Source organism: Rhodotorula toruloides, assembly GCF_000320785.1.
Source record: "Rhodotorula toruloides NP11 unplaced genomic scaffold Scaffold19, whole genome shotgun sequence".
Lineage (NCBI taxonomy): Eukaryota > Fungi > Basidiomycota > Microbotryomycetes > Sporidiobolales > Sporidiobolaceae > Rhodotorula > Rhodotorula toruloides.
This window is the reverse complement of record NW_015622979.1, coordinates 292,307-315,273: the sequence shown is the minus strand read 5'-3', so window position 1 is coordinate 315,273 and position 22,967 is coordinate 292,307. Positions and strand designations below refer to the sequence as shown.

The following is a 22,967-nucleotide window of genomic DNA, read 5'->3' as shown; positions in this document are numbered from 1 at the left end:
AGTGAGCGGGAGGAGGGAAAGAGAGGGAGCGAGCAAGGCGACGTCCTCGCCTCGACGATAACTCGCGACATAGGATTGCAAAAGCGTACAACAGCACTGAACACATCACTTGGACTGCGGACCGAAGGTACCGACGATGCGGATCCTGCACGGCGAAGAACCAGACTCCGTGCTAGAGTCGTTCTCGCTTTGCCCCTTCTCCGGCGTCTCCTGGCACACGGTCTCGCTCCTGCCGTCCTCTTCTCCGATCGTCGAAGTCCTCCTGCGCGAGCGAAGAGGATAGCGCGACGCGGTACCGTCTTGCGCCTGCTCCGTCTCGCCCATCTCGCTCGCCTCAGCTTGCGGTGCGAGTGCCGGGCTCGGCGTCGGCGTGTTTGGTTGCTGCAAGCGCTGCTGATTGGCAAGGGAGAGCACGCGAAGCTCGTTCTGCGCGTCGTGAGGCAGGCGACAGAGGATCTCGGGGGTTGCAGCGAGTCGGTCGATGAACTGGAGGCGCTGATCTTGGGTCATCATCGAGAGGAGGAGGCGGTTGGCGCCGCGGAGGAAGGCAATGGCGTCGGTGAGCTGTATCGGCGAGTAGCGGTCAGTCGTGCAAGCTCCAATCTGCGAAGGTCGCGCTCACCTCGTGCGCCGGAACGGAGTCTGGAATCGTCGCAGGACCTGCAGGGGAGACTCTGTACCATGAGCGCCCTTCCGCGCCACTCAAGCGAAGTAGACGCACGGTCGACGAGGCCGAGAGCCTCGAGATGCGCGCGCGGGGCGTACTGCCAGGAAAAGACAACGACAGGTCGCTCCTGGTCCATCAACTCGATGTCGCTGACCGCCAGTTGGCCGATGCTGCCGGAGAGACAGTTCGGTGAACGTTGAAAGTCGAGCGAGCGAGCGTAACTCACCCGAGAACCGTCCCTTCTTTCGGCCAGCATCGGTAGATCTTGAGGTCGACTCGCCGCTTGTCCGCCATCTCGAGCGACTGAGGGAGATCTGCAGATGAGTCATGAGTCAGCGAGATGTCAGGCACGACGAGATGAGGCAACGCACCGCTGAGCGAAGCGTCGAGGTACCAAGGGATGGGTCCCGACTGTCCCTCCGGATCCGCAACGCCTGCGCCGCATGCGTAGACCTTGCACCAGGGCTGTGGAAGTCCTTTCGTCAGAATAATGCGCCCTGAGGGGTCGAGCGAAGGACGAAACGCACGTTGCCTTGGTCGACGAAGAGAAACCCGACATATGCTTCGAGCTGCGTGACCGGCCGGAGCGAGCTGTCCCTCCGGAAGAACACCCTGCAAGCCGCCCCTGGAATGCCCTCCATCCAGCACGACAGCTCATTCGACGCCGTTCCCACCGGCTTGAACTCTGCGACCGCAACAGAGTGCGACTGGCCGGTTGCCGGATCGCGCACCTCGAGGAGCATGTTGGCGGTGAAGCCAGATTCTTTGTGACTGCGTGCGAGGCGAGGCGAGGGAGAATCAGCGAGCAAGTCCTCCGAGGTGAGAGGGAAGATGAGGCTCGCTCACATCATGATGGGCGCAGCTGCGAGCGCGGTCGTGCAGTCGAGAGAGAGCGTTCTGGCTAGAGCAGGTGGAAGCCAGGCCGTACAAGCGAGTACGAGAGAGCGAGGTGAGCGGGCGGAGGAAGAGCCTGCGAAGGTCAACGGTGGTGGGACAACTCGCCTCTCTCGCTGAGCAGGACTCTGCACAATGACAACAGCGTACGCTAGACCGGAACAAGCTACACAACAAGCGAGACGGGGCAGAGCGGGAATCGCCCTTCTCAGTCCCGCCTCGCCCGCTTCGTCGAGACGGTCGACGACGCGACAGACGCGCTCCGCTTGTTCTGTTCGCAAAGAATGTCAGCGAGCATGCTCAGAGATAGGCGAAACGACTGAACGCACCCTGTTGGCGGCCCTGTCGCCGTCGTCGTCCTCACCCTTGATGACCGGCTCCTCCTGACCGAGCAACTGCATCTTCTTCTTCCTGACGAGCCTGATCTCGCCCTGGATCCTGTCGACCGCCTTCTTGAGTTCGATCATCTGGCTCAGCGCAGCTTGCAGGTCGTCGAGCTTGGCGATGTTGGTCTTGGTCGGCATGATGAGGTGCGTCGAAAGGCCGGTCTCGGTGAGTGCTGCGGCGACCTTTTGCGCGATGCCGGACTTGACGGGCGCGAGGCGCGACGAGCGGACGGCGACGGAGGGCCACATCGAGGCCTTGGGCGCGACGGCGGAAGGAGCGGGGTGGCGCTCGACGCACATCGCCGCGTCTGCGCAGATACTATCGTCAGCGGAGCTTTCGAACGAAGGCCGGAGGACGCGGACTCACCCTCTTCGGCGGTGGCCCTCCGCTTGCTCCCTTCTCCCGCCCACCCCTCCGGCAACGCATTCGCACTCCCCGCATAATCCCAACCCGGCCCCTTCCTCCTCCTCTCCGCCTCCTTCCCGCCCATCCCTCCCTGCCCCAACCCCGCAAGCCCCTGCGCGCCCGACCCGGATGCCCCAATTCCGTCTCGCCCGCCAAGGAGGTGCAGGAGCTCTGCCCGCTCGGCTGCAATCTTGTGGTAGTTTTGCTCGATTCGCCGCGACTCGACGTAGAGAAAGTCTTCTTCGGCGATCTCGGCGGGCGTGCGCGAGAGGAGAGAGGCGACGTAAGCCTTGCGCTCAAGTTCGCGGTCTGCCCGGAAAGAAGTGGTCAGCGTCGCTCGCGCAGGAACCGATGGGCAACGCACTCAGATCGAAGCTGAACGAGGCAACGGCTTCTTGTCGCGCCTTCTCGAGCCGCTCCTTCTCCCCTTGGTCCGCCGGCTCCGGGCCTGGTCGATTCGCGGCGAGGATCCGGCAGACAGAATAGTAGCGGTCTTTCAACGCCTGTGATGCATTCCTGTCAGCAAAGGCGTCTCGATATAGAGGAGGTTGACGCACATCCACTCCCCGCTCCTTTGGCAGCGCCCACCGATCTGCCATCACGATGAAGCGCAGGTCGAACTCGTGCGCGAGCGCAAAGAGGTGGTCCGTCTCGTCCTTCGACCAGTCCTCGGCTGCAGCAGGAACAAGGTCAGCGAAGGGAGGTCGTCAGAGTAGGGAATGCGACGAACACTTGAGCCACCGATCGTACTCCTCCGGCGTGTACGAGAACGGCTGGCTGGACGTGTTGAACTTGGCAAACTTCTGGTCGGGCATGCCGTCGACAAAGTTCTGCGGTAGGTCCTTCACCCAATGCCTCAGGACAAGCTTCTTGCGCGCCTGCTTCGCACGGTCTCCATCGTCCGGCGTGCCCGCTCCTCGCGAAGGGTTCGTAAAGCCGATGAGGTGCCAGTGCGCAGCGGGCTTTGTACGCTTCGCGCGCTCCTTGAACTTGGGCTTGACAGGCTGTGCGAGCGCGAGGGTGGGAGCGTTGTCGCCGATGAGGGCGTAGAGCTCGCGGGTGATGCCGTCGAGGCGCTTGGTGGGCGGACCGGGAGGACCGCTGCGCTTGGCGGGCTGCAGGGAGGAGGAGGGCGCTGCTCCGAGTTGGAGAATGTCGCGGACGTCCTTGGCGCTGGCCATCGTGTCGGGCTAGACGGGTCGGAGGAGGAGGGTCGAGGATGGGAGGAAGAAGTTCGGTTCTGCGGGTAGGCGAGGCACGATGTCAGCACGGCTGCGTTCACTCTGCTCCCTGCACGCCTTCTAGTCGCGTTCCTCCCGCCCGCTGTGCCGTATTGCGCCAATTGAACGCGTTCTTCACCTCGTCGAGATGAGGGCCGCCGAGCCGGTGTCACGGGCCCCGCCGCCCGCCCAGTGTCCGCAAACGCATAACGAGGAGCTGCCATGCTCACGTTGCTGCTTGTCTCGCCAGCCGAGCGCGTTGTCGCCGACTTGGTGATGAGACGGGTCGAGGAGAGGTGTCGAAGGCGAGAATAAGCGCTCAGGCGTGTTGCAGCGCGGTTAAGCAGCAGCCTCCAGAGCTAGTAAAGTTCTCAGTGGTGCTCAATCAGCCAGCTTGAGCGAGTTGTGGTGAGAGCGTCCTCCTGAGCAGCGAAGTCCCGCTTTGAGGCTGTCTCTCTCGCTCGCTGAAATCTGTGAGGGTGTAGAAAGTGTTCTTAATGCGGTAATCGCGGGTACTCGCGTGCATATTGTCCTTCAAGCGGACGAGGCGGACCGCTTCCTCCTCCTCTCCCCGCCTCGGGTCGCTGGTTCGCTCTTGCTTCCGCTCCCACACCTCGCAGAGGACACATACACACAGCCAGTGCGTACAGTGGCACTGTGTATGAGCGTACACTGACTGTCCAACTCGCAGTGCCCGTCAACGTCAGCTCAGAGACCGTCAAGCTCTCCCTCGGAGCCTCGTCCGTCGAGGTCGCCCTCAAGGTGAGTCGCTGGATGTGCAGGCTGTCCCGTCGCTACAAGCTGCGTGGTTTGGGTCTGCAATCAGACGAAGACGCCGCAGACAGCCGTTCTTCACGCACTCGCCGACTTATGACGAGGGGATGTTGGCGGGAGGTGAGTTGGTCAGGCTGGGCAATTCACTGACCTGTACGCTCCACAGGGCGCCACCGTGATCTCTTACGTCCACGACGGCCGCGAGCGCCTCTTCGTCTCGTCGAAGTCCGACATCCGCACCTCAGACTCGACAGCCATTCGCGGCGGCGTCCCCCTCTGCTGGCCCGTCTTTGGCCCTCCTCCGTCCGACAACGAGCTCTTCAGCAAGCTGAAACAGCATGGGTTCGCGAGGACGAGCGTGTGGGAGGTCGCGGACCAGCAGGACTCGCAGGAGGGCGTCAAGGTCGTCTTCAGTGCGTTCACGCGTTCGACGACTACGACGAGTGCACTGCTGACGGCATCTCTGTGCAGAGCTGTCCCCCACCGAGGCTATCAAGTCGGTCTTCAAGCTCCCCTTCACCCTGACCTACACCGTCGACCTCCGCCCGTACACCCTCGTCCTCACCCTTCACGTCGAGAACCCCTCCTCCGCCGTCGCCGCTCTCCCCTTCCAAGCCGCTCTCCACACCTACTTCCGCCTTCCTCAAGGCGTTAGGCCCCCCGACGTCTCGGTCGACGGCCTTGAGAACCTCGCTTACAACGACAAGGTCTCGGGCGAGCAGAAGGTCACTGAGCGGAGGAAGGAGGTCGTTGTTGATGGACCGAATGGGGAGATTGACCGTGTGTACTTCCGCGCGCCGAACGAGTTGGTCATGCGCTTCAAGGGCCAGGCTGAGACGGTCAAGGTCACCAAGTCTGGCTTTGCCGACGCTGTCGTGCGTTCGACGCATTCTCACCGTCCTTCACTTGCTGACGAGCCTTCACGCGCAGGTCTGGAACCCCGGACCGAAGAAGGGCTCGACCATCGCCGACATGGAAGAAGGAGGCTACGACCGCTACGTCTGCCTCGAAGGCTGCCAGGTCGAGCCGTTCGTCTACCTCGACCCTGGAAAGGACTGGACCGGCACGTACGAGGTCTCATTTGATCAGTGACTAGCCGGCGGACCAGCGGCAGGTGGGGGGAAGCTGTAGACTCTTCCGATCGTGTTCGAGTGTATCTCATGCGAAAAGCAGTGCATTGCGGTTACTCCTAGACACACAGAGAGATGCTCGTCCCACCCGCTTCTTCACCACTCATCCTCGTCGTCGTCCCAAACCGGCGCAAGCTGCGTTCCCCTCCCAGCTCCTCCAGCTACTCCCGTTCCTCCCACATCGTGCACGCGGTATGCTGCAGCCGGGTCAAAATGTGCGGGCGGGACGGGGTCGGTTTCGAGGTCCGAGTCGGAGGAGTTGCCACCGCCTGGGTCGACAGAGGCCCAAGGATCTGCTTCGATGCTGCTCGCGAGCGAAGGTCAGCTTTGCTAGAGCCTAGAGCTACACTCGAGCGTGGCACGTACTCCTGCCAGTCAAAGTCCGTCAGCATCCGGCTTGGAAGCGAGAGAGGGTAGGTTAGACTGACCTCGCGCCTCTTCAAGTCCTCCTTGTCAACCGCCGCTGCCTGACACTTCTTGCACACCGCCGCCCGGTCCTTCGCGCGCTGTTTCGTACGAAGGTCGAGCTTGTAAGCTTATGAGCGGGAGGGAAGAAAGGAGGAGGAGAACGGACCATCGCATCTGAGAACTCCTTCCGGTCTTTCTCGAGCCGGCAGTCGACGCTGCGAGATGAGAGGAACGGTGAATGCGTTGTCGCATGACGCGCACAAAGAAAGGAAGACGCACCAGCGGATGATTTGCCGTTGCTTCGGTACGCAGCGCTCGCACTTTGGCCAGTCTGCGCGCCCATCGACTCATGAGCCACCTTCACCCAAAAGACGACGCAGGGGATAAGCCTACCGTTCGGCTTGATGAGCTTGAGCGATCCTTCTCGCCTCATCGTGTCGAACTTGTTCGCCGCCTTCTTGAGCTGCGAATCGGAGAAGCGGTTCCGGTCGAGCATCTGCAGCGCCAAGCGGTCAATAACCGAGCAGTACAACCGAGTGACGTGAGGCTCACCTGGACACATGAGCCGCAGAAGCTGGAGAGACTCAGCGAGGGTCAGCAAGTCGACGCGGCGTTTGTTCGTCAGCACGCACATCTGTCGGTCGTAGCGAATGTTGACCTGCGGAGAGGCAAGTCAGTTCTCTCTCTCGCCCTTCCTGGACAAGGCAGGAGGCGCACGAGCTGCGGATCTGGTGCGTAGACAGCAGGGCGCTGCGGAAATGAACAGTCAGACGCCTACAACGCCGTTCTGAACGCCCTCACGCACCTGATACGGCTCCGCTGCAGCCCTCGCACTGCTCGAAGCACTCGCGGCTGACCCTCCTCGCACCGGCCCTACCCCTGGACTACCCAAAGCCGGCGTGCTCCTCGCGCTCTCGCTCTTGATGCGCTCGGAGGCGGCTCGACGAGCGAGTCGTGGATCGACGGTGCGTTCTGCTGGAGTTGTCTGGCGGGAAGGGAGGGGCATGTTGTGCGGATGCGAGGAGGATGGAGATGGGAGAAAGTGGTCGGAGTTGGGGCGGAACGGCTCGAAGCAACAGAGGAGGATGGGAGATAAAAGTCGCGCCACTCTGGCGTTTGAAAAAGCGTTGGGAAGCTGAGTCGAAGAGGCGAAGGACGATGCGTGAAGAGGGCAGACGGGGACGGGAGACGTCGCGGAACGTGGGAGCTTCGGTCAGCAGGCTCTACGAGCTCGATGTGTAGTTTCGCGTGTCAATCGAGCAGTCTCAAGCGGTTCGGCGGTAAGGAGCGAATGTGAGGAGGTCAAGGGGAGGGGTCGTCCGTCAACCAGCGACTTGCTCCTGCTCAAAGGACCGCTGAAAGAGCTTGCGCTTGCCAGAACTGCTCTTGGGATGGAGACTGACGAGCAGAAGGTGCGCAACTTCTCATCGCAGCTGTTGTGCGTTCGCTCACCCTCGCCAAACCTCGACAGAGGGAACGTCAGCAAAGAGCGCTCGGCGCCGCTTTTCTCGCCCACCAGGTCTCTGAGCTCGAGGAGTCTGTCGACACGCTTGCCTTCTCGCGCGACCCGCGGCTCTACGGACGAGGAGGAGGGCGAGGACGGGGTCGAGGAGGACGAGGTGGGGGAAGCAGCGAGTCGAGGGAGGACAAGCGGGAAGTCAGGGTGGTCGATGCGAGTGCACTCGTACATGCTCTGCCAGTCCTGAAGCGGTGGATCAGGGAGGACCGCTACCAGCTCGTCGTTCCCTTGTCCGGTGCGTCTACCCTGCCCTCATTTCCTTACTCCCTACTCAGCCCTTGGTCTCACAGCTTTGTCCACTCTCGACCTACTAAAGAAGGCACCAAATCCGCTCCACGACCTCGCTCGCGATGCGACCCGCTTCCTCGAAGGCCAACTCGACATTGCCCGCCAGATTCAGGCCGCCTTCTCTCCCGCCGATGCCGATGCACGAACACGGTTGCGAGCACAGCGACAAACCGAGGAGGTGCCGTGGAGCGAGGTGGAGAAGCTGTTCAGGGTGCCGGAGGGGTGGGTCGTCGAGCTGCCGGAGGGAATCGAATTCCCTCCTCCAGTCGAGGGCGAGGATCCAGAGCCGCTCCCACTCCCAACCGCCAACGACATACCTCGACATCTGCGTTCGACCATTCAGAGCATGCTCCACTTCCATTCCTCCGCCCGCACAACCTCGCCAAGCGACACTTCGCCCGTCGGAATCGTCTACAACTCGCTTCTCGATACGCCTCCGCCTCTCGCTGAACCTCTCAGTCGCCTCGTTGCTCATTCTGCCACTTCAGCCAACGATATCACGGATCCTCACTCTTCACCGCGCCGCAGAACCCGCGAACCCGCTCCTCCGCCCGACTTCCTCGCCCTCTCGTCCGGCGACGCTCTCTCGTACTACCTCTCCACGTTCTTTCCCTCAATCACCAATGCTCTCTACGTTATCCCGTCGACCGAAGTCGTCGCCGCCTCGTCGTGGCTGAAGGCGCAGGCGCAGGCAAAACAGCAGGCGGACGATGTATCTACGCGTGGGCGAGGCGGAGGAAGAGGCGGCGGACGAGGTCGCGGACGAGGAGGAGGCGATGGCGGAGAGGGCAGAGGTGGCGGACGCGGAAGAGGCGGTCGAGGTGGGCGAGGGCGGGGTGGATCTGCGCAGGAGAGCGGTCCGAGGACGCTCTTCGTACCATGATGAGCGTTCCACACCTCAAGAACGCCTGCCCGCATCCACAACGACCCGTCTTACTCGCACGGCGCACGAGCCGAAGATGTAGGACAAGGCAGCCGGTCGATCGCTCGAGACTAGGTCGACTTGCGCAGCGCTCTCACCGAGCTCGCACATTCCTCTCGCCCACCTCGTAGCGCTGGCCTCTCGCGCAGATTGCAAAGGCGTCGCAATGCAAGACTGACGATTGCACTTCGTTTTGAACCGCGCGATGACTGCCTCAACTCGAAATCAAGCGATGAAGAGAAGCGAGTGCCTGGAAAAGAGGGGAAGAAACTGAGGGCGACGATGAACAGAGGGAAGGAAAGAACGGTTACACGACTTTTGGTGATCTTCGAGGGGCACGTCTTGGTGTAGGAAGAGGAGATGGACGCCGGCGAGCGAGACGAGAGACAGAGATCGTTATCGCTGAGAAGGCCGCGTCCGTTTTGGTGGCACAGAATGAACAGATTGATGCGGTTGTAACTCTTGAGGGTCGAGGCCGATGACGATGCAGGGGAAGGAAAAGATGCGTCGAGAGGGCAGGCGTTTTGGGTGTGGGAAGAGGGGACTTGGGTAGTCGAGGGTCGTGAAGGATGGGTAAAGCGGTCGTGACCGTGTATGGCAGCGAAGGCGAAGGGAAAAGAAAGCGAGGGGGAGGGGAAAGCGGGGGCGGAAGGCGAAGGGAGCTTAGCCGGTCGCGCCGTGCTCGGCTTTCCGCTGGAGGATGAGCTGGTAGACGCCGTCCTGGACGTAGGGGTCGCCCTCGCCTTGAATGGTCGTGTCGCCGTGGCACTTCTTGGCGTGCTGTCGGAGCGCTCGAGGTCAGTCTCGGAGTGCGCAAAGTCCGGCAACGCAGTCAACGCACCTTCCACCAAATCAGCTCGGGAACGATCGCGTCGATGTTCTTGACGCTGAGGAGCGGGACCCAGACGTTGCACTAATCGGGCGAGGTCAGCTCAAGTGCCGGGAAGGGCGAGCACGAAAGGCTCACCTTGTGGCAGAGACCCTCGGTCATTTGCGAACGCTGATCCTTCGTACTAGCAGGAAGGCCGACGACGCGAGTCTGGACCGGTGGCGAGAAGGGCAGGCCTGCACAAGACGGTTCGTTAGCAAGGCGTTGCTGAGGAGAAGCGCTCGAACGGACCGGTGAGGTTGGAGAGACCGTGAGCATAAGACATGTGGTACACGAAGCTGCTGTTCTTGAGCTGCGGGAAGAAGCTCGTCAGCTACTGATACCCAACTGACCGCCGAATCAAGGAGGAGACGCACCTTGAGCCACTTGATCTCGCCCTCACCTCCCCTCTCCTTCGGCTCGGCACAGATGGGACACATCCCACATTTGTCGTCGGCGTTCCCGCAGACGAAGCGGGGCCAGTAGAGGTTGAGCGGGTCGCTCGGCTTGTTCCACTTCGCCTCGGGCGGGGGCTGCATGATCAGGACGCCGTTCGGGCCGGGAATCGTGGGCGGACCGGCGTAGACGGCGGGAGTGGCGACGGCCGAGGACGAGGCGGTCGACGCTGCAGTCGAAGGGGGCGTCGATTGCTGTGAGGGAGAGAAGGGCGTGACCGAGACGGATGAGGACGCCGTGCTGAGTTGAGGAGAGAGCTGAGCAGGGTGATGAGAGTGCGAGGTGGAAGGTGGGGAGTAGGCTTGCGGCTGTGAGTGGCCGAAGCCGGGCGGGAGATGGTAAAGGTGGAACTGCGCATTCGGGTCGACCGAGATGCTCGAAAGTGACGCAGTGGACGTCGAGGCGACGGGCGTGTGCGGAGCGGCATAGTACTGATGAGCGAAAGCGCCGTCGTCGTACATGCCCATGGGCGGAGTAGGGAGAGGAGGCGCCTGCGCCGCATGGTTCATCGCCGCGTTCTGCAGCGCGAGCTGCGTGCGGCTCGGCGTGGGAGCCTTGAGGATGTACGAGTCGGGAGCGAAAGCGGAAGGAACGGGGAAGGCGCGGTAGAAGCGAGGGAAGTTCGAGTTGATCTCGACGTGCGGCGGGAAGGTGCGGTTACGGAGGTTCGGCGGGATGAAGGCTTGCCTGCGAGCTTTGCGAGGCGGAGCGGGGAGGGCGGGCGAACCGTTGCTGCCGGTCGAGGTGCGAGCCTTCTTGGCGGGCGTACCGCCCGGACCAGCGGTCGACTGGCGCTTCGTCGCCTTCTTCGCCTTGCCTGCCGCGCCCTTACCCTTCCTCTTGCTGCGCCCGCCGTCGCTCGCATCGGCATCGTCGTCATCCTCCTCCTTGTACTCGCCTTCGCTCTCGGCGTCGTCCGACATGACGTCCGCCACGCTCGCCGACACGCGCGGCTTGCGTGCACGCGTCGAGCGACGAGTCGACGACGAGGACGAAGCGACAGGCGGAGGCGCAGGAGTCGTCGACGAGCCTGCCTCGCTCGCGCGAGAACGGGTCGAAGCAATACTCGCCTCGCGCTGCGATCGCGCCGGGATGTGCTGGCGCCCGCGCGTGCTCGTCACTGAGCTCGTCGTGCTCAGCCTGTGGCTGCCTGGACCGGCTGCCCGCTGGACATGGAGCGGCGGCTGGTCCGGGTTGTGATGCCAGACGCGCGTCTCGAGCTGGCCGGGTCCGGCGACGACGCCGTTGCCTTCGACAAAGAGCTGCTGGAGAGGCTTGTGGTGGACGTCGGTCGAGTTGATGCTCGTGTCGTCGCTCTCGCCCTCGGCATCGTCCTCGTTGCTGACATCATCGTCGGCGCGACCGGTCGAGTTGGTCGCGACCGAGCCTGCGGAGCCGTCAGGCTGTGCGAGACGAAGCAAGTGGAGAGCAGCTTCGGGAACCGACTCGTCCGCCTGAGGCGTCCTAGGCGTTTGAGCGCCCCCGAGGACGGCTTGGCCGTTCCCGCGAGATCCGCTCGCCGTCAATAGCTGGCCTCTGCGACTGGCGTCCTCGTTGATGGCGTCGAAACGTGCGGGCGACCTGAGCTGGCGGCGCTGAGGCGTGTTGGCGGCGGCGGCAGCCTTCCTTGGCGACGGCGCGCGACGAGCGGGCGACTCCTGACCGTACGCGGCGATCGAGTACGACGACGGGTCGGGCGCAGCGTTGCTTCTCGGCGAGGCTTGAAGAGGGGCAGGCGTGCGGGCGTAGGCGTGCTGGCGGTCGTGTGCGGACGAGTGAGGAGGGCCGGGGTGGAAGATGCCGTTCGTGTACTCGGCGGCGGCGTAGGCGAGCTGCAACGCTTCGCTGGCGTTGTGAGCGTGACCAGGCGGTGCCTCGAGCGGCGAGACGGTGCCAGAGCCGTGGCGCGAGAGTGATCGCCCTGCTTCTGAATCCAGGACGCCGAAGGGTTGAGCGGGCGGCGCGAGAGCTTCCTGGCGTGCGTCGAGCAGCGCGGAGGACGCGGATGAGCCTCCCTGCGACACTGAGAGTCCCGCCTGGTGCTCGTAGGCCTCTGCGACCGAGGGGTCGAGCCAGGTGTCGTATTCGAACGCCGACAGAGGTTGGCCCGACACGCCCAAGCTTCCCGCGTCGGCTGGCGGGTGGAGCTGGGCGGACGAGTCGAGGAAGGCGAGTGTGCCGCCCAAGGACGGGTCGAGGAAGCCGTCCATCGAGCTCACGGGGCTGCTGGCGGTCGAGGAGAGCGGGACGGGAGGGGTTGAGGCTGCTGGCGACGAGGGGAAAGATCAGCTCCCGCTCTCGCTCTGGCAGCCGCCGGAGTGCCGGCATAGACTGCAGAGAGCACGCAAGCTCACCTGTGCGGTCGTTCAGAACTCCATGGGCGGTGGGTGACGTGAGAGAGGGGTGCGAGAGAGAGCCTGAGAATGGCCGGGGAGCGACAGCAGGTCAGCCAACGTACTCGCGAAGCAGGACAGCACACCAGGGTGCAGCTGGACCCTGTCAGTCGCTGTCAGACTCACCGTGCGCCCGTGCGAGCGATGGGGAGAGAAGGAGAGCGGCAAGAGGGGACCTCACTCGCTCGCGCATACAGCGAACGGCCAACTAGCTCACACACGGCTTCCTTTGCGCTGGATGGACGACTGATGCAGCTATCCTATCAACAACAACACAGACAGACGCAAAAGCAGCCGAAAGAACGAGAGGAAGAGGAGAAAGCCGGCACACCACCGACCCCCTTATCCTCGAGCGCAAGTCCGCAATCCGCGCTAAGTGCGAAAGCTAACCTTCCGCCGAGACAAGCGCAGACGCTCCTCGAGCCTGGCCAGAAGCCGCGAAAGCAGCAAAGATCGCCCTGTCCTTCTCGCTCACGTCGTGAGGCCTGCCGACGACCCCTCCGCCCGTCCCGCGTCGTCCTGCGACCGCACCGACGTGCGCCTCGTACATCGTCCGGTCCTTCTCGCTCAGGTGGTCCTGCGCGGCGAGCGAGAGGTGGCGGAACTGCGACAGCCAGGCGTCGTATTCTTTCGCTTCGTCCGGCCGGGTGACGGGCTTGAGCAGCGCGGCGGCGAGCTGGCCTGTCGAGGCGGCGAATGGCGCGGTGGGCAGAGTCGTCGTCTGCGTCGACTTCTGGCTGACCGAGGCCGAGTCGCCATCGCCGGCGGACTGTGCGGCTTCGGGAGCCGACGACTCGTTCCGCATGTGCCGACGAGACTTGACGCCTGAGCCGAGCAGCCCGCGCAGACTCGTCGTCGTCGGTCGTCTGCAAACGCAGGCTGTCAGCGAGAGCCGAGCAGTCTCCAGCTGAGAGACGAGACGAACCGCGAGTAGGTGCGCGGCATCTTCGGAACGAGCGGGCTCGCCTGGACCGTGATATCGTCTTGGCTGCAGGCTTCGGCGCATGAGGACAGTGTACTGGATGGGAAGAGCGAGAAATGGTCGCACCGAATCATGACGGGACCTTTGAGCGTGCTGATCATCTTGAACGCAAACTGCGGCGCGAGGGACTCGAAGTGCACGCCGCGATAGAACCGTCGCCACAGGTCGAGCGGGTCCTGCGCATCTTCCTCGTCGATTGTAGCTTGCAAACCGGCTGCGATGTCCGTGGGCGAGGCGTGCGGGTTGGACAGGTGAGACGGGCTGTACCAGTCGCGGTAAGAGGGGCGAGGGGGAGGGGGGATGTACTCCCACATCGCTGGAGGAGCAAGAGGAGGCTTGATGCCGAGGAAGAGATCGATGGCGGCCTGCTTGTCGTAGTCTGCCAGACGGGCGAAAGAGGACATCAGCCTCGAGCGGTCTCTTCCAGTCGAAACGTCAGCTGCACGCACCGCCGAACGAGTTGGCATAGTAGCGCTTCATGTTCTCAACCTTGTCCCTCGAGTATCCCCCGCTCCAAGCCGGCCAAGCCAGCTCAGAAGGACGGAACGAGTCGATCGTGTTGACGGTATTGCTCCCGCCGTACTGCACCGCGATCGTATCGCCGTGCTCGAGGTACATCGCTTCGAGTTGCCGGATTGCGTCCGAGTGGGCGGGGAGACAGGGCGTCCCGATGATGCCGAGCGCGTGAAGCTGGTGGCCGAGGACGGTTTTGCCGATGATGGTCTGCGCGGCGTTCGTGCGGCTGTGGGAGTAAATCGGGTCATTAGTCATCGTCGGGGAGATTGGTAAGCGGATGTAGCGCACTCGAGGCAGTCTGCGAGCGCGAGGCGATTAGCGGAATCCGGGCAGAGATAGATCACGAGCGCAACGAACCGATGCAGTTAGTCCGAACGACGCCGTGCTGCACGATCGGCGTCACCCGTCCGCCGCTGCAAGCGCGAGGCGTCAGTGCATGCGCTGGCGAAATGAGAGGTGGGGGATACGCACCCTTCGCCGGAGTGGAAGAAGCCCGTCTTTTCGAGCGAAGTCTCGGCGAAGTCTTCGATGTAGTCCGTGACACTCTTCCTCGGTGCGTCGCTGCGACAGATTCGGCAGATCAGCTTTCGGTTCGAAAGGAGACAAAGGTCGGCTCAGCTCACCTCTCGCTCTCACCAGGTCCCGCCGCAGCCGAAGCCGCCGCTTTAGCCGCGGACATGTCGAAAGCCGTGTAATCGATCCTGTGCTCGTCGGGGAGGAATTGGTTGAGGTAGTCGATGCAGCTCCGGAACTCTGGCACGAGCAGCGATTCGCGGTCGTCGTGTTGCTGCAATACGCGGCCCACATCCGTCAGCGCGACTCGCTGAACCCTTCCAGCAAAAGGTACGCTGTGACTGAACGCGAGAACGCACCTTGATCAGATTGAGCGCCATGCAGAACCCGCCATACAGCTCAAACAAGCCATCAAAGTGTTTCGCCGCAGCCGTATAGAACGGATCTCGCAGCGCAAGCTCGATAGGCGGTTTGATCGCCTTCGTAGCGTCCTGCGTCCAGTACAGCGGGATGCTGCCACGGATCTGGACGTGCGAGGTGTACCGTGGAGAAAGGCGGCGGGATTGGTGCGTCGTCGGAAAATGCGGAGGGAGAGGGAGGGACGGCGCGAGGTTCGGGTGGTCGTGAGAAAAGGGTGCGGCCGAGTAGAAGGGGGTTGTGAGCGGTTCGCAGACAATCTGCTCGGTCTCAACCTCATTCGCGACGAAGCCCTGCAGGCGTTCGTGGCGGTCAGCTTTGATCTTCTCGTGAGCAGAAGAGAGCTGCTCACGTCCGAGTTGACGCCTCGCCGCAGGAAGCGAGCGCCGGCGAAGTGCCGAGACCTTCGCGCGATGAGGATGATGTAGACTTGCCGGTGAAAGACCGTGAGCTCTGCGTGGCGTCGTATCAGCCTGAGCACCATACTCGAAGAGATCTGACGCACTGGCTTGGGTGTAGTAGCCATGGATGAGCGGGACGATCCAAGGGCTGTCGGCTGGAAGAGAGTTGCGCAGCGGTCGGAGGAGGTGCCAATTCCAGACCCACTTGTCACGACGAGGAAGGGTCGACGAGCCGCGGAGGAGGTTGTTCTGCAAGGTGTTGGAGATGTCGTAGGTGTGACTGCGACGCGAAGGGCAAGTCCTTCCCGTCAGCCGAGTTCTGGAGGAAGGCGGAGACAGTGACGCACCTGAAATAGAAGTTGCGACTCAAGTAGACGCTGGTGAACGCGTTCTTGTGCCGCTGGTCCTCGGCGATGCTCGCTGCGGCAGCCTCCTTGTCCCGGCAGATCTCGACTAGCTCGGTCCCCTCGCTGTGAAAGACGAAGTGACCGCCGAGGAGGCCGACCTTGCTACGGGCCGTGATGACGACCATCCAGATCGTGCACGAGAAGCGGACGAAGCCTGGAAGAGGGGTTACTGTCAGCGGTGCAGTCTGGTATGCCGGAGGACTAGCCCAGGTTGCGCTCACCTGCGATGCCGAAGCACGGCTGCTTCAGATCCTTGAAGTTGTTGCTCGGCCACGCCTTGAGCGTGTCGAGCAGGTCTTCCTTCTCGGCAAACGAGTAGACGATGCCGTCTTCCTGGATGTCGAGGTCCATCTCGCTGTCGTCGACTGCTTGTCCCGCCGCACGTCGCGCCGCAGCCTTCTTGAAGAACTCGCGGTCGATCTTGAGGATCCGGAAACGTTGCTCGTCCTTGTCGCTTGCGATGAGGTAGAGGTACTGTCCGCGAAAGGGGTCAGCGTGCGCGCTCGCGAAGAGTACCGATGCGCACTCACCGCCTGCGTCTGATAGAGCGCCATCTTCTCGAGCACGACATGCTTGTCTGGCATGCGGATGCGCGACGAGGCTGCCTCCTCCTCCTCGACGACCACCGACCTCACGCTACTGGTCTCGCCGTCCAGCTCTGTGATTCCCGGCTCCTTCTCCTCGCCAGTCTGTCCCGACTCCATCGTCACTCGGCTCCGCTGGACTGCCCTGCTGCGAGCTGAGGCGGGCTGCTGAAGGTCGGGAGGCGGTGTGTGCGAGTGTGCGAGTCGGCGCGAAGGCGGAAGCTGGCGGCGAGACTTCGCCTAGCCTGACCCACTCTAATCTGGCTGGCTTCGCCTTCAGCTCGTCCTCAATTGCCGTCTCCGCGAGTTGAAGTTGATGAGACGCGGGGTTGATTGATGAGGAGGGTGTCGGCGGAGACGGGCGTCGCAGGCGTGTTGGGCAGCGTGCAGGTGCGTAGTAGGTCGGCTTCTATCCACCTCAGCAGCAGGCGCAGCACGAAGAGCGGTTGTTGGCGGGAGCTGACCCACTTCTGCTCGACGACCCCCTCGTCTTCGACAATGCAGGCGAGCGAATCGACCTTGCCTTGATCCTGATTACTGTCTGCGCTGGTCTTGTCGCTGTGTGCGCCCGACTTGACCGGCTCCCTCGTCGGCACCGTCACTCCCGCCGTTTGCGACATCTCACGCCATTCCCGAGTGCCCCACCTCCGCTCTCTCGCGCGTGCTTCGCTCTTGCCGTGCTCCTACGCCTTCGTGCACAACTCCTCGACGCTGCTATCACCTTCACCCTCTTACCGAAGCTCCCGCACCCTCAACAGATGGCTACCAACCCCGATTGGCGTCCCGAGACGCTCGCCCTGCACGCTGGTTACGAGGAGGCAGACGCGGCGACAAAGTCGAGGGCTGTCCCCATCTACCAGGTGCGTTCATCCTCCTTGTCATCTCCGGGCAGCCTGTTGACGTGCTTCAATCGCCCGTCCCGCTTCTCGACCCCTTGCCCGCCTTCACTCACACCACGATTTCAGACCACTTCCTTCGTCTTCAACAACTCGGAGCATGCAGCAAACCTCTTTGGCGTGAGTGCATCATATCTGCTAGCCTTCCCGACCTTGCTGACCTCCGCTCTTCCTGCAGTTGAAAGGTGTGTACGCTCGTCGTCCGCGGCCTGCGACGATTCCGCTCACAAGCTTGAACCCTCCTAGCTTTCGGCAACCTCTACAGCCGCGTCGGAAACGTAAGTACGGCTTCGCAATGCCGCAAGCCCAGCTGACAGACCTCATCTCTCGCAGCCTACTGTCGAGGTCTTTGAGAAGCGCATCGCGGCGCTCGAGGGCGGTATTGCGGCCGTTGCAACGTCGAGCGGACAGGCGGCGCAGTTCCAGGCGATCGCAGCTCTCGCCCGGGCGGGCGACAACATCGTCTCAACCACCTCGCTCTACGGCGGGACCTACAACCAGTTCAAGGTCCTCCTCAAGCGCTTCGGTATCGAGGTTCGCTTCGTCAACAGCGACGACCCTGCCGAGTTTGCCAGGGTTATCGACGCACGGACGAAAGCAATCTACATCGAGTCGATCGGAAACCCCAAGTACAACATTCCCGATATTTCGGCAATCGCCGACGTTGCTCACAAGGCCGGCGTCGTCCTCATCGTCGATAACACGTTCGGCGCGGGAGGCGCTATCGCTCGCCCTTTCGACCACGGCGCGGACATCATCGTTCACTCGGCGACGAAGTGGATCGGCGGACACGGGAACAGCATCGGCGGCGTGATTATCGACGGAGGCAGGTTCGACTGGACGCAGTCGAAGCGCTACACCGACTTTACCGAGCCGAGTGAGGGTTACCACGGGCTGAAGTTGTGCGTGTAGCGACTGCTGCTTCCCTTGACCGCCCGCTGACGAACGCCTGACGCAGCGCCGAGACGTTCGGCAACCTCGCTTTTGCTGTCAAGGTCCGCGTCGAGGTTTTGCGGGATCTCGGCGCCTGCCTCTCACCCTTCAACGCTTTCCTTCTCCTCCAGGGTCGTAAGTCCGCCGTCCTTTGCTCGTCAAAAATTTCGCTCATGCTCTTCTCCTGTAGTCGAGACCCTCAGCCTCCGCGTCGAGCGACACACCCAAAACGCTCTCGCGCTCGCCAAGTGGCTCGAAGCCAATCCCGCCGTCGAGTGGGTCTCGTACCCCGGCCTTCTCTCGCACCCATACCACCAACAAGCGCTCAAGACGCTGCAGAAGGACCGCTACGGCGCTGTCCTTTCGTTCGGCGTCAAGGGCGACGCGAAGGACGGCAAGCGCGGCAGTCTCGTCGTTGACAATCTCGTTCTTGCTTCGAACTTGGCGAACGTCGGAGATGCCAAGACGCTTGTCATCCACCCGGCCTCGACAACGCATCAGCAGCTTTCGACCGAGGAGCAGCTTGCGAGCGGTGTCTCGCCCGACTTGATCCGCGTCTCGGTCGGCATCGAGCACATCGAGTGAGTCGCGACGGCTTCCATCTCTCTATGCGTTGTTGCTGACGAGCTCTGCGCCTCTGCAGCGACATCATTGCTGACTTTGAGCAGGCGTTCAAGAAGACGGCGCTCTAGGGGCTGAAGGCAGAGTCTCGTGGACGTACGGTCATTATCCATTCGAAAGCAATGCAGTATCTGTTCCTCTGTCTTGGGAGTAGCAATGAGGAGGAGCGAGAGCGAGTCTGCTGTCTGGGAGCGAGTCTATCGCGTGTCCAGGTCGGTCGAGTAGAATTTGACACCCTCCGCCGACTCTGGCCGTCCCTCGTTGTCTCTGCAGATCCTGAACCAGTCGATCGAGCTTGACTGACCGCTGAACCCGACGTGGTGGAGTGTCGGGAGGACTTCGGCCGCTTCGCAGGCGATTGCGGCGGTTGAAGCGTAGGCGTTCTCGTCGTTCGGCGAGTCGTCTTGCGGGTCAGCGACGACAGCTCGATCGTATGGTGATGCCGGCATTGTGCTGGGAAGGCGGAGACAGAGGGTGGTAAGATGGCGGAAACTGGAGAGGGCAGAGAGGATATCGGCCTAATGGAGTGCCGGTCAGCTTGCACCCCTGATAGCATTGATGAGAGACTTGTGGAGAACAAGTACGATGAGACTCACGCGCGAGCCGTTCCAGATCGTCCTGTCGCTCATAGTGAACGTCCGCAGAGTCGGGAAGGTTTGCGCGAGTTTCGCAAGATTGGCCGATGAGCAGATCACTGAGTCGTCCAGCTCGAGAGTCTTGAGCGGTACGGCGCCAAAGACCGTGGTGATTGTCTGCAAGAGATCATCGATGGCGTGCGGTGATATCCCGAACTGGTCAAACCGGGTGTCGATGGCGAGGTGTCGCAGATTGGCTGTCGGCGGCAACTGTTGGACAAGGATAAATCAAGGGAAGCATACAAAGCTTCGCAAATGCGAGCTCACTGTGGGCAGCTCGCCCTGAGGTATGGATCGCACACTTCCGTCTCCCTCTTCCTCCGCGTAGCCGAAGAAAGTGCCCGGTAGGCGGAGTTGCAGGCTCTTGATGCGAGCGTATGTGGCCTCAAACTTGGCATCGAACGGGTTCTGATCACCGTAGTGGTAGTTGAGCCTGAGGACTTGTAAGGCTGTAAAGCGAGGGAGGACAGAGTCGAGTCGTTTGGTGGTGTCATTGTCCATAGACAGCGACGTAACGCCCGCGCCGAACGGAGTGAGAGATTGCTCAACCGCCTTCTTGTCAAGGCCGTAAAGATGGCCCAAAGTCAGTCGCCGGATGAAGACGCTCGTGTCGCCGCCTCGCGCCCTCGAAGGCCGCTTGACTCGAGGCAGGAAGTTCTTCGTCTCGAGGCGATACAGGACGATGTGTTCGAGGAGGGGGAAGTCGGCCTGGCTGAGCATTGCGTATTCAGAGAAGATCTGGCGTTCCTTCTTGTCGTCGCGTTTCTCGCTGCTCGTGCGGTACCAGCGGTACTGCCTCGTGTTCTTCCACGATTCCTCGTACCGTATCGTCCGTGCGAAGCGTTTGGCGCTCACGACGCCTACATCGGGGAGCCAGACTTTCGGAGGGAGCCTCGAGGTGTCGAGCGAGTAGAAGAGATATGGGAGGGCAAGTGTTCGCAAGAGGCGATTCGTCCCGTACGCCAAGTGGTGTAAATCGGACGGCGCCTGCCTGCGAGACTCGCTCGACTCGAGGCGAAGGAGTGAGGCGTAACGGATGATGAGGTCAAGGACCTCAAGTGGGAGGTCGAGGAGCTGGGTGGGGCACGCGCTGGACGTTGCAGCATTGTCTGAGGATGCTTGAGGCATTACGGAGGCAGCGAGAGCAGCCAAGCGAAGTGAGCGCGAGCGGGAGAAGGCAAGTCCTCTCACGGACGAGAAGCAAGTTGATGGCCAGCAAGTCTCGCGGCGCGACTCGAGTAGTTCGAAGCGCTTTTTGCACCCTCCTAAGAGTCTGAAAAGGTCACACAGGAGAGAAACAGAGGAACGAGAGCGAGGCTACGATGAGTCCGACTTGATCCCGTGAGCAAGAAAGAGAGAGGGGAAGACGAAAAGGGGCGGGCGGTGTATGTGTGGGAGAGAGAGAGAATGATGCGGTGGAGCGGACCTTGCGACTAGGATGACAAAGGCGGGGAGACCGGCGGCTTTTCGGGAGAGAGGGGGGGAAGAGAAGGTCGGCTGGAGCGGAGAGAAAGGGGAAGAGGGGTAAGAGGGAGTCGAGACGGATAGGCGGGCCGTGCTGCGTGTGCGCCTGTACGAATCTCCTCCTAGGTGTCGCCGATTTAGGCGAGCGCCGGGAAGGCCGACGAGTCGGTGACGGCGGGGGCGGGAGCAGCCTGCGAGCGGCCCTGTCCGCGAGCAGCGCCGCCACGGGCACCACCACGTCCACGGCCCTCCCCACGACCACGCGCACCGCCACGGCCGCCGCGAGCCGAGTCGCGGGGACGGTCGTTGTCGCGGCGGGGAGCCTTCGAGGCGAACTCGATCTCGATGAACTGCTTGGCCTCCTTCTGCTTCTTGGCCTTGCCCGAGGCGGCCTTGGGGGCACCGAAGAGCCACTCCTCCTCGGTCTCGCCCTTCTTGGGGATGACCTTGGCGTTGGCGAAGAGGTCCTCGCCCTCGTTGGCCTTGCGGGCCTCGGGGAGGTCGGCGATGGCGAGCTTCTTGGCAGCCTGGGCGGCGAGGTACTCCTCGTAGGTCTGGGTCTGCTCCTCCTCGTCGACGGGGGCAGCCTCGACGACGGGGGTGGCAGCGCCCTCGGCGGGAGTCTCGGCCTGGGCGTCCTTCTCGCCGTCCTGCTCGGCCTCGAGCTCCTTCTTGCCGTCGTCGGCACCCCAGCCAGCGGCCTCAGCCTTGGCAGTGTCGCTGCGAGACGAGGAAACAGTCAGCACTTCCCCCTCCCGAGGCGAGTGAAGAGACTGGGGACGCACGTGCGGCCGGTCTGGCTCATGCGGTCAAAGGGACGTCCGCCGCCGTTCTCGCGGCGGGGCCTGTTGCCGCCCATGTAGGTGCCGGTGTTGCCGCGAGGGTTTCCACCGGGGCCGCGCGAAGCACGACCGCCACGGCCGCCGCCGCGGGCAAAGCTCTTGGCTGGAGGCGAGTCGTAGAGTGGGTTAAATGGACGAGGAGGCGAACGGGGGGCATGGTTGGCGAGAGTCGCGAAAGGGCGAGAGGCGGGTCGGAGAAGCGTAATCCGGGTGTCAGCTCGAGTCGTCGTCACCACGCCGTCCGCGCGCCTCGTGCAACCGTGCGCTCCGTTCCCAGACACCTGGCCGTCCGCCCTGTCCACTCGAACCGCCCGCATCTCGCGCGCTCGCCTGGAAAATTTGGGAGGTAGGCTCACCGCGGTCCTCCTTGGCTCCCTCGCCGGCGGGGACGTCGGCGTGGACCTCGCGGTCGGGCCTATCGCCCCTGCGGTTGTCGCGGCGGGGGCCGTTGTTGTTGCGCGGCTGCTGCTGAGCCCTGGCGGGAGCGGGGGCAGCAGGAGGGGCAGGCGCCGGGGCGGCCTTCTGCGCCGGCTGCGGCGTGTAGTCGTCGCCGTCGCCCTGCGAGTCGCGAGAACAGCATCGTCAGCGGGTGCTCGTCCAACAGCTGGCCCTCCCCGAGGCTGTCGAGACGAGCGAGGGTCGCGCGAGTTGGGACCAGGCGACGGTCGACCTCTCGTCGCTGCTGGCGGGCGACGGCGCCTCGGGGCAGGGGGTGCGGCGCAGCAGATGGATCTAGACTGACGAGGGCGGCGAAGGAGTTGGCGCTGAAGACGGACATGTCGTGCAGCGAGTAGGCAGAGAGCGACCCTCGAAAGCGGTCCCTCTCAGTAAGACGACACTCGCGCTCTCGCTTCCTACGCTCTCTATGGACTCGCTGGCTTGCTACGATTAGCCAGAGGAGCTCAGTCGACTCGCTAGACCAACCGCCGTGCCCACCAGACGCCGTCACCTTGCGGACGCACCCCTCGACTCGACCCGTCTCGCTGCTCTTCTACACGTCTCGCAACGGGGTTTTCTGTGGGACTGAGGGGTCAGTTGCCAGCGAACACGGCTCTTGTGGATCAGCGACCCGTTCGAAAGTTCTCAAGGAGTGTCATTCGACCCGCACACCTCAGCCTCGCACGCTCACACGACCCAAAGCCTCCTCGCAACCGCTTTTCCAGTCGTACGGCCATCTTCGCAAGGACTGGAATGGTCTGTGCATGCTGTGGAGCGAGCCGAGCCGCCTTGATTCGCACCGTCATCGCTCTCGGGACGAAAGTCTGCACTTTCTGCTGCACGAAGTCGTTCTGTGATGGGTCGCTCAGTCGGCTGCCGCGGATGCGACTCATCCGCTCGTTCCGCTGATGCTACATCGGCCACTGACACTGCTGAGGCCAGGCTGAACGGAGCTTTCGCCGCCACGAGCTCCCCTCGACCCGTCGA

The 22,967-nt window shown here is 62.7% G+C and overlaps 10 protein-coding genes across 10 annotated transcripts; 3 read left to right on the top strand and 7 right to left on the bottom strand.

Annotated features, from left to right (window-relative positions):
• Window positions 1-105: 105 nt before the first annotated feature.
• Window positions 106-1,410, bottom strand: RHTO_02623 (uncharacterized protein; the record flags this gene model as incomplete). Its single annotated transcript, XM_016416297.1, has 6 exons — window positions 106-564; window positions 623-660; window positions 722-837; window positions 894-981; window positions 1,039-1,132; window positions 1,195-1,410. The coding sequence occupies 6 exons, from the start codon at window positions 1,408-1,410 to the stop codon at window positions 106-108; spliced, it is 1,011 nt and encodes a 336-aa protein (XP_016271794.1).
• A 359-nt stretch (window positions 1,411-1,769) lies between these two features.
• RHTO_02622 (DNA methyltransferase 1-associated protein 1) lies at window positions 1,770-3,534 on the bottom strand (the record flags this gene model as incomplete). The annotated part of the gene is made up of 6 exons (XM_016416296.1): window positions 1,770-1,832; window positions 1,891-2,255; window positions 2,315-2,662; window positions 2,718-2,856; window positions 2,911-3,026; window positions 3,084-3,534. 6 exons carry the CDS (start codon window positions 3,532-3,534, stop codon window positions 1,770-1,772), a joined length of 1,482 nt encoding a protein of 493 aa, XP_016271793.1.
• A 678-nt stretch (window positions 3,535-4,212) lies between these two features.
• On the top strand, window positions 4,213-5,439 carry RHTO_02621 (glucose-6-phosphate 1-epimerase; the record flags this gene model as incomplete). The annotated part of the gene is made up of 5 exons (XM_016416295.1): window position 4,213; window positions 4,265-4,335; window positions 4,514-4,760; window positions 4,819-5,222; window positions 5,278-5,439. Coding segments are annotated over 5 exons (885 nt in total).
• Window positions 5,440-5,685: 246 nt separating this feature from the next.
• RHTO_02620 (uncharacterized protein) lies at window positions 5,686-6,891 on the bottom strand (the record flags this gene model as incomplete). Its single annotated transcript, XM_016416294.1, has 9 exons — window positions 5,686-5,781; window positions 5,906-5,983; window positions 6,052-6,100; window positions 6,165-6,216; window positions 6,279-6,381; window positions 6,438-6,459; window positions 6,518-6,543; window positions 6,603-6,635; window positions 6,691-6,891. The coding sequence occupies 9 exons, from the start codon at window positions 6,889-6,891 to the stop codon at window positions 5,686-5,688; spliced, it is 660 nt and encodes a 219-aa protein (XP_016271791.1).
• A 385-nt stretch (window positions 6,892-7,276) lies between these two features.
• RHTO_02619 (uncharacterized protein) lies at window positions 7,277-8,792 on the top strand (the record flags this gene model as incomplete). The annotated part of the gene is made up of 4 exons (XM_016416293.1): window positions 7,277-7,297; window positions 7,357-7,639; window positions 7,695-8,513; window positions 8,704-8,792. 4 exons carry the CDS (start codon window positions 7,277-7,279, stop codon window positions 8,790-8,792), a joined length of 1,212 nt encoding a protein of 403 aa, XP_016271790.1.
• Window positions 8,793-9,277: 485 nt separating this feature from the next.
• On the bottom strand, window positions 9,278-12,148 carry RHTO_02618 (uncharacterized protein; the record flags this gene model as incomplete). Its single annotated transcript, XM_016416292.1, has 5 exons — window positions 9,278-9,394; window positions 9,456-9,527; window positions 9,582-9,679; window positions 9,735-9,795; window positions 9,860-12,148. 5 exons carry the CDS (start codon window positions 12,146-12,148, stop codon window positions 9,278-9,280), a joined length of 2,637 nt encoding a protein of 878 aa, XP_016271789.1.
• A 568-nt stretch (window positions 12,149-12,716) lies between these two features.
• RHTO_02617 (polyphosphoinositide phosphatase) lies at window positions 12,717-16,271 on the bottom strand (the record flags this gene model as incomplete). Its single annotated transcript, XM_016416291.1, has 14 exons — window positions 12,717-13,197; window positions 13,257-13,319; window positions 13,380-13,692; window positions 13,763-14,055; window positions 14,118-14,127; window positions 14,187-14,242; window positions 14,301-14,390; window positions 14,453-14,616; window positions 14,702-15,052; window positions 15,112-15,212; window positions 15,265-15,440; window positions 15,508-15,721; window positions 15,789-16,041; window positions 16,098-16,271. 14 exons carry the CDS (start codon window positions 16,269-16,271, stop codon window positions 12,717-12,719), a joined length of 2,739 nt encoding a protein of 912 aa, XP_016271788.1.
• Window positions 16,272-16,909: 638 nt separating this feature from the next.
• On the top strand, window positions 16,910-18,672 carry RHTO_02616 (O-acetylhomoserine aminocarboxypropyltransferase; the record flags this gene model as incomplete). Its single annotated transcript, XM_016416290.1, has 8 exons — window positions 16,910-17,011; window positions 17,117-17,167; window positions 17,226-17,232; window positions 17,294-17,325; window positions 17,381-17,949; window positions 18,006-18,115; window positions 18,171-18,561; window positions 18,624-18,672. 8 exons carry the CDS (start codon window positions 16,910-16,912, stop codon window positions 18,670-18,672), a joined length of 1,311 nt encoding a protein of 436 aa, XP_016271787.1.
• Window positions 18,673-18,798: 126 nt separating this feature from the next.
• On the bottom strand, window positions 18,799-20,364 carry RHTO_02615 (uncharacterized protein; the record flags this gene model as incomplete). The annotated part of the gene is made up of 3 exons (XM_016416289.1): window positions 18,799-19,119; window positions 19,198-19,446; window positions 19,504-20,364. The coding sequence occupies 3 exons, from the start codon at window positions 20,362-20,364 to the stop codon at window positions 18,799-18,801; spliced, it is 1,431 nt and encodes a 476-aa protein (XP_016271786.1).
• A 473-nt stretch (window positions 20,365-20,837) lies between these two features.
• RHTO_02614 (Hyaluronan/mRNA-binding protein) lies at window positions 20,838-22,320 on the bottom strand (the record flags this gene model as incomplete). The annotated part of the gene is made up of 4 exons (XM_016416288.1): window positions 20,838-21,420; window positions 21,486-21,645; window positions 21,899-22,100; window positions 22,285-22,320. The coding sequence occupies 4 exons, from the start codon at window positions 22,318-22,320 to the stop codon at window positions 20,838-20,840; spliced, it is 981 nt and encodes a 326-aa protein (XP_016271785.1).
• Between the last annotated feature and the right edge of the window lie 647 nt (window positions 22,321-22,967).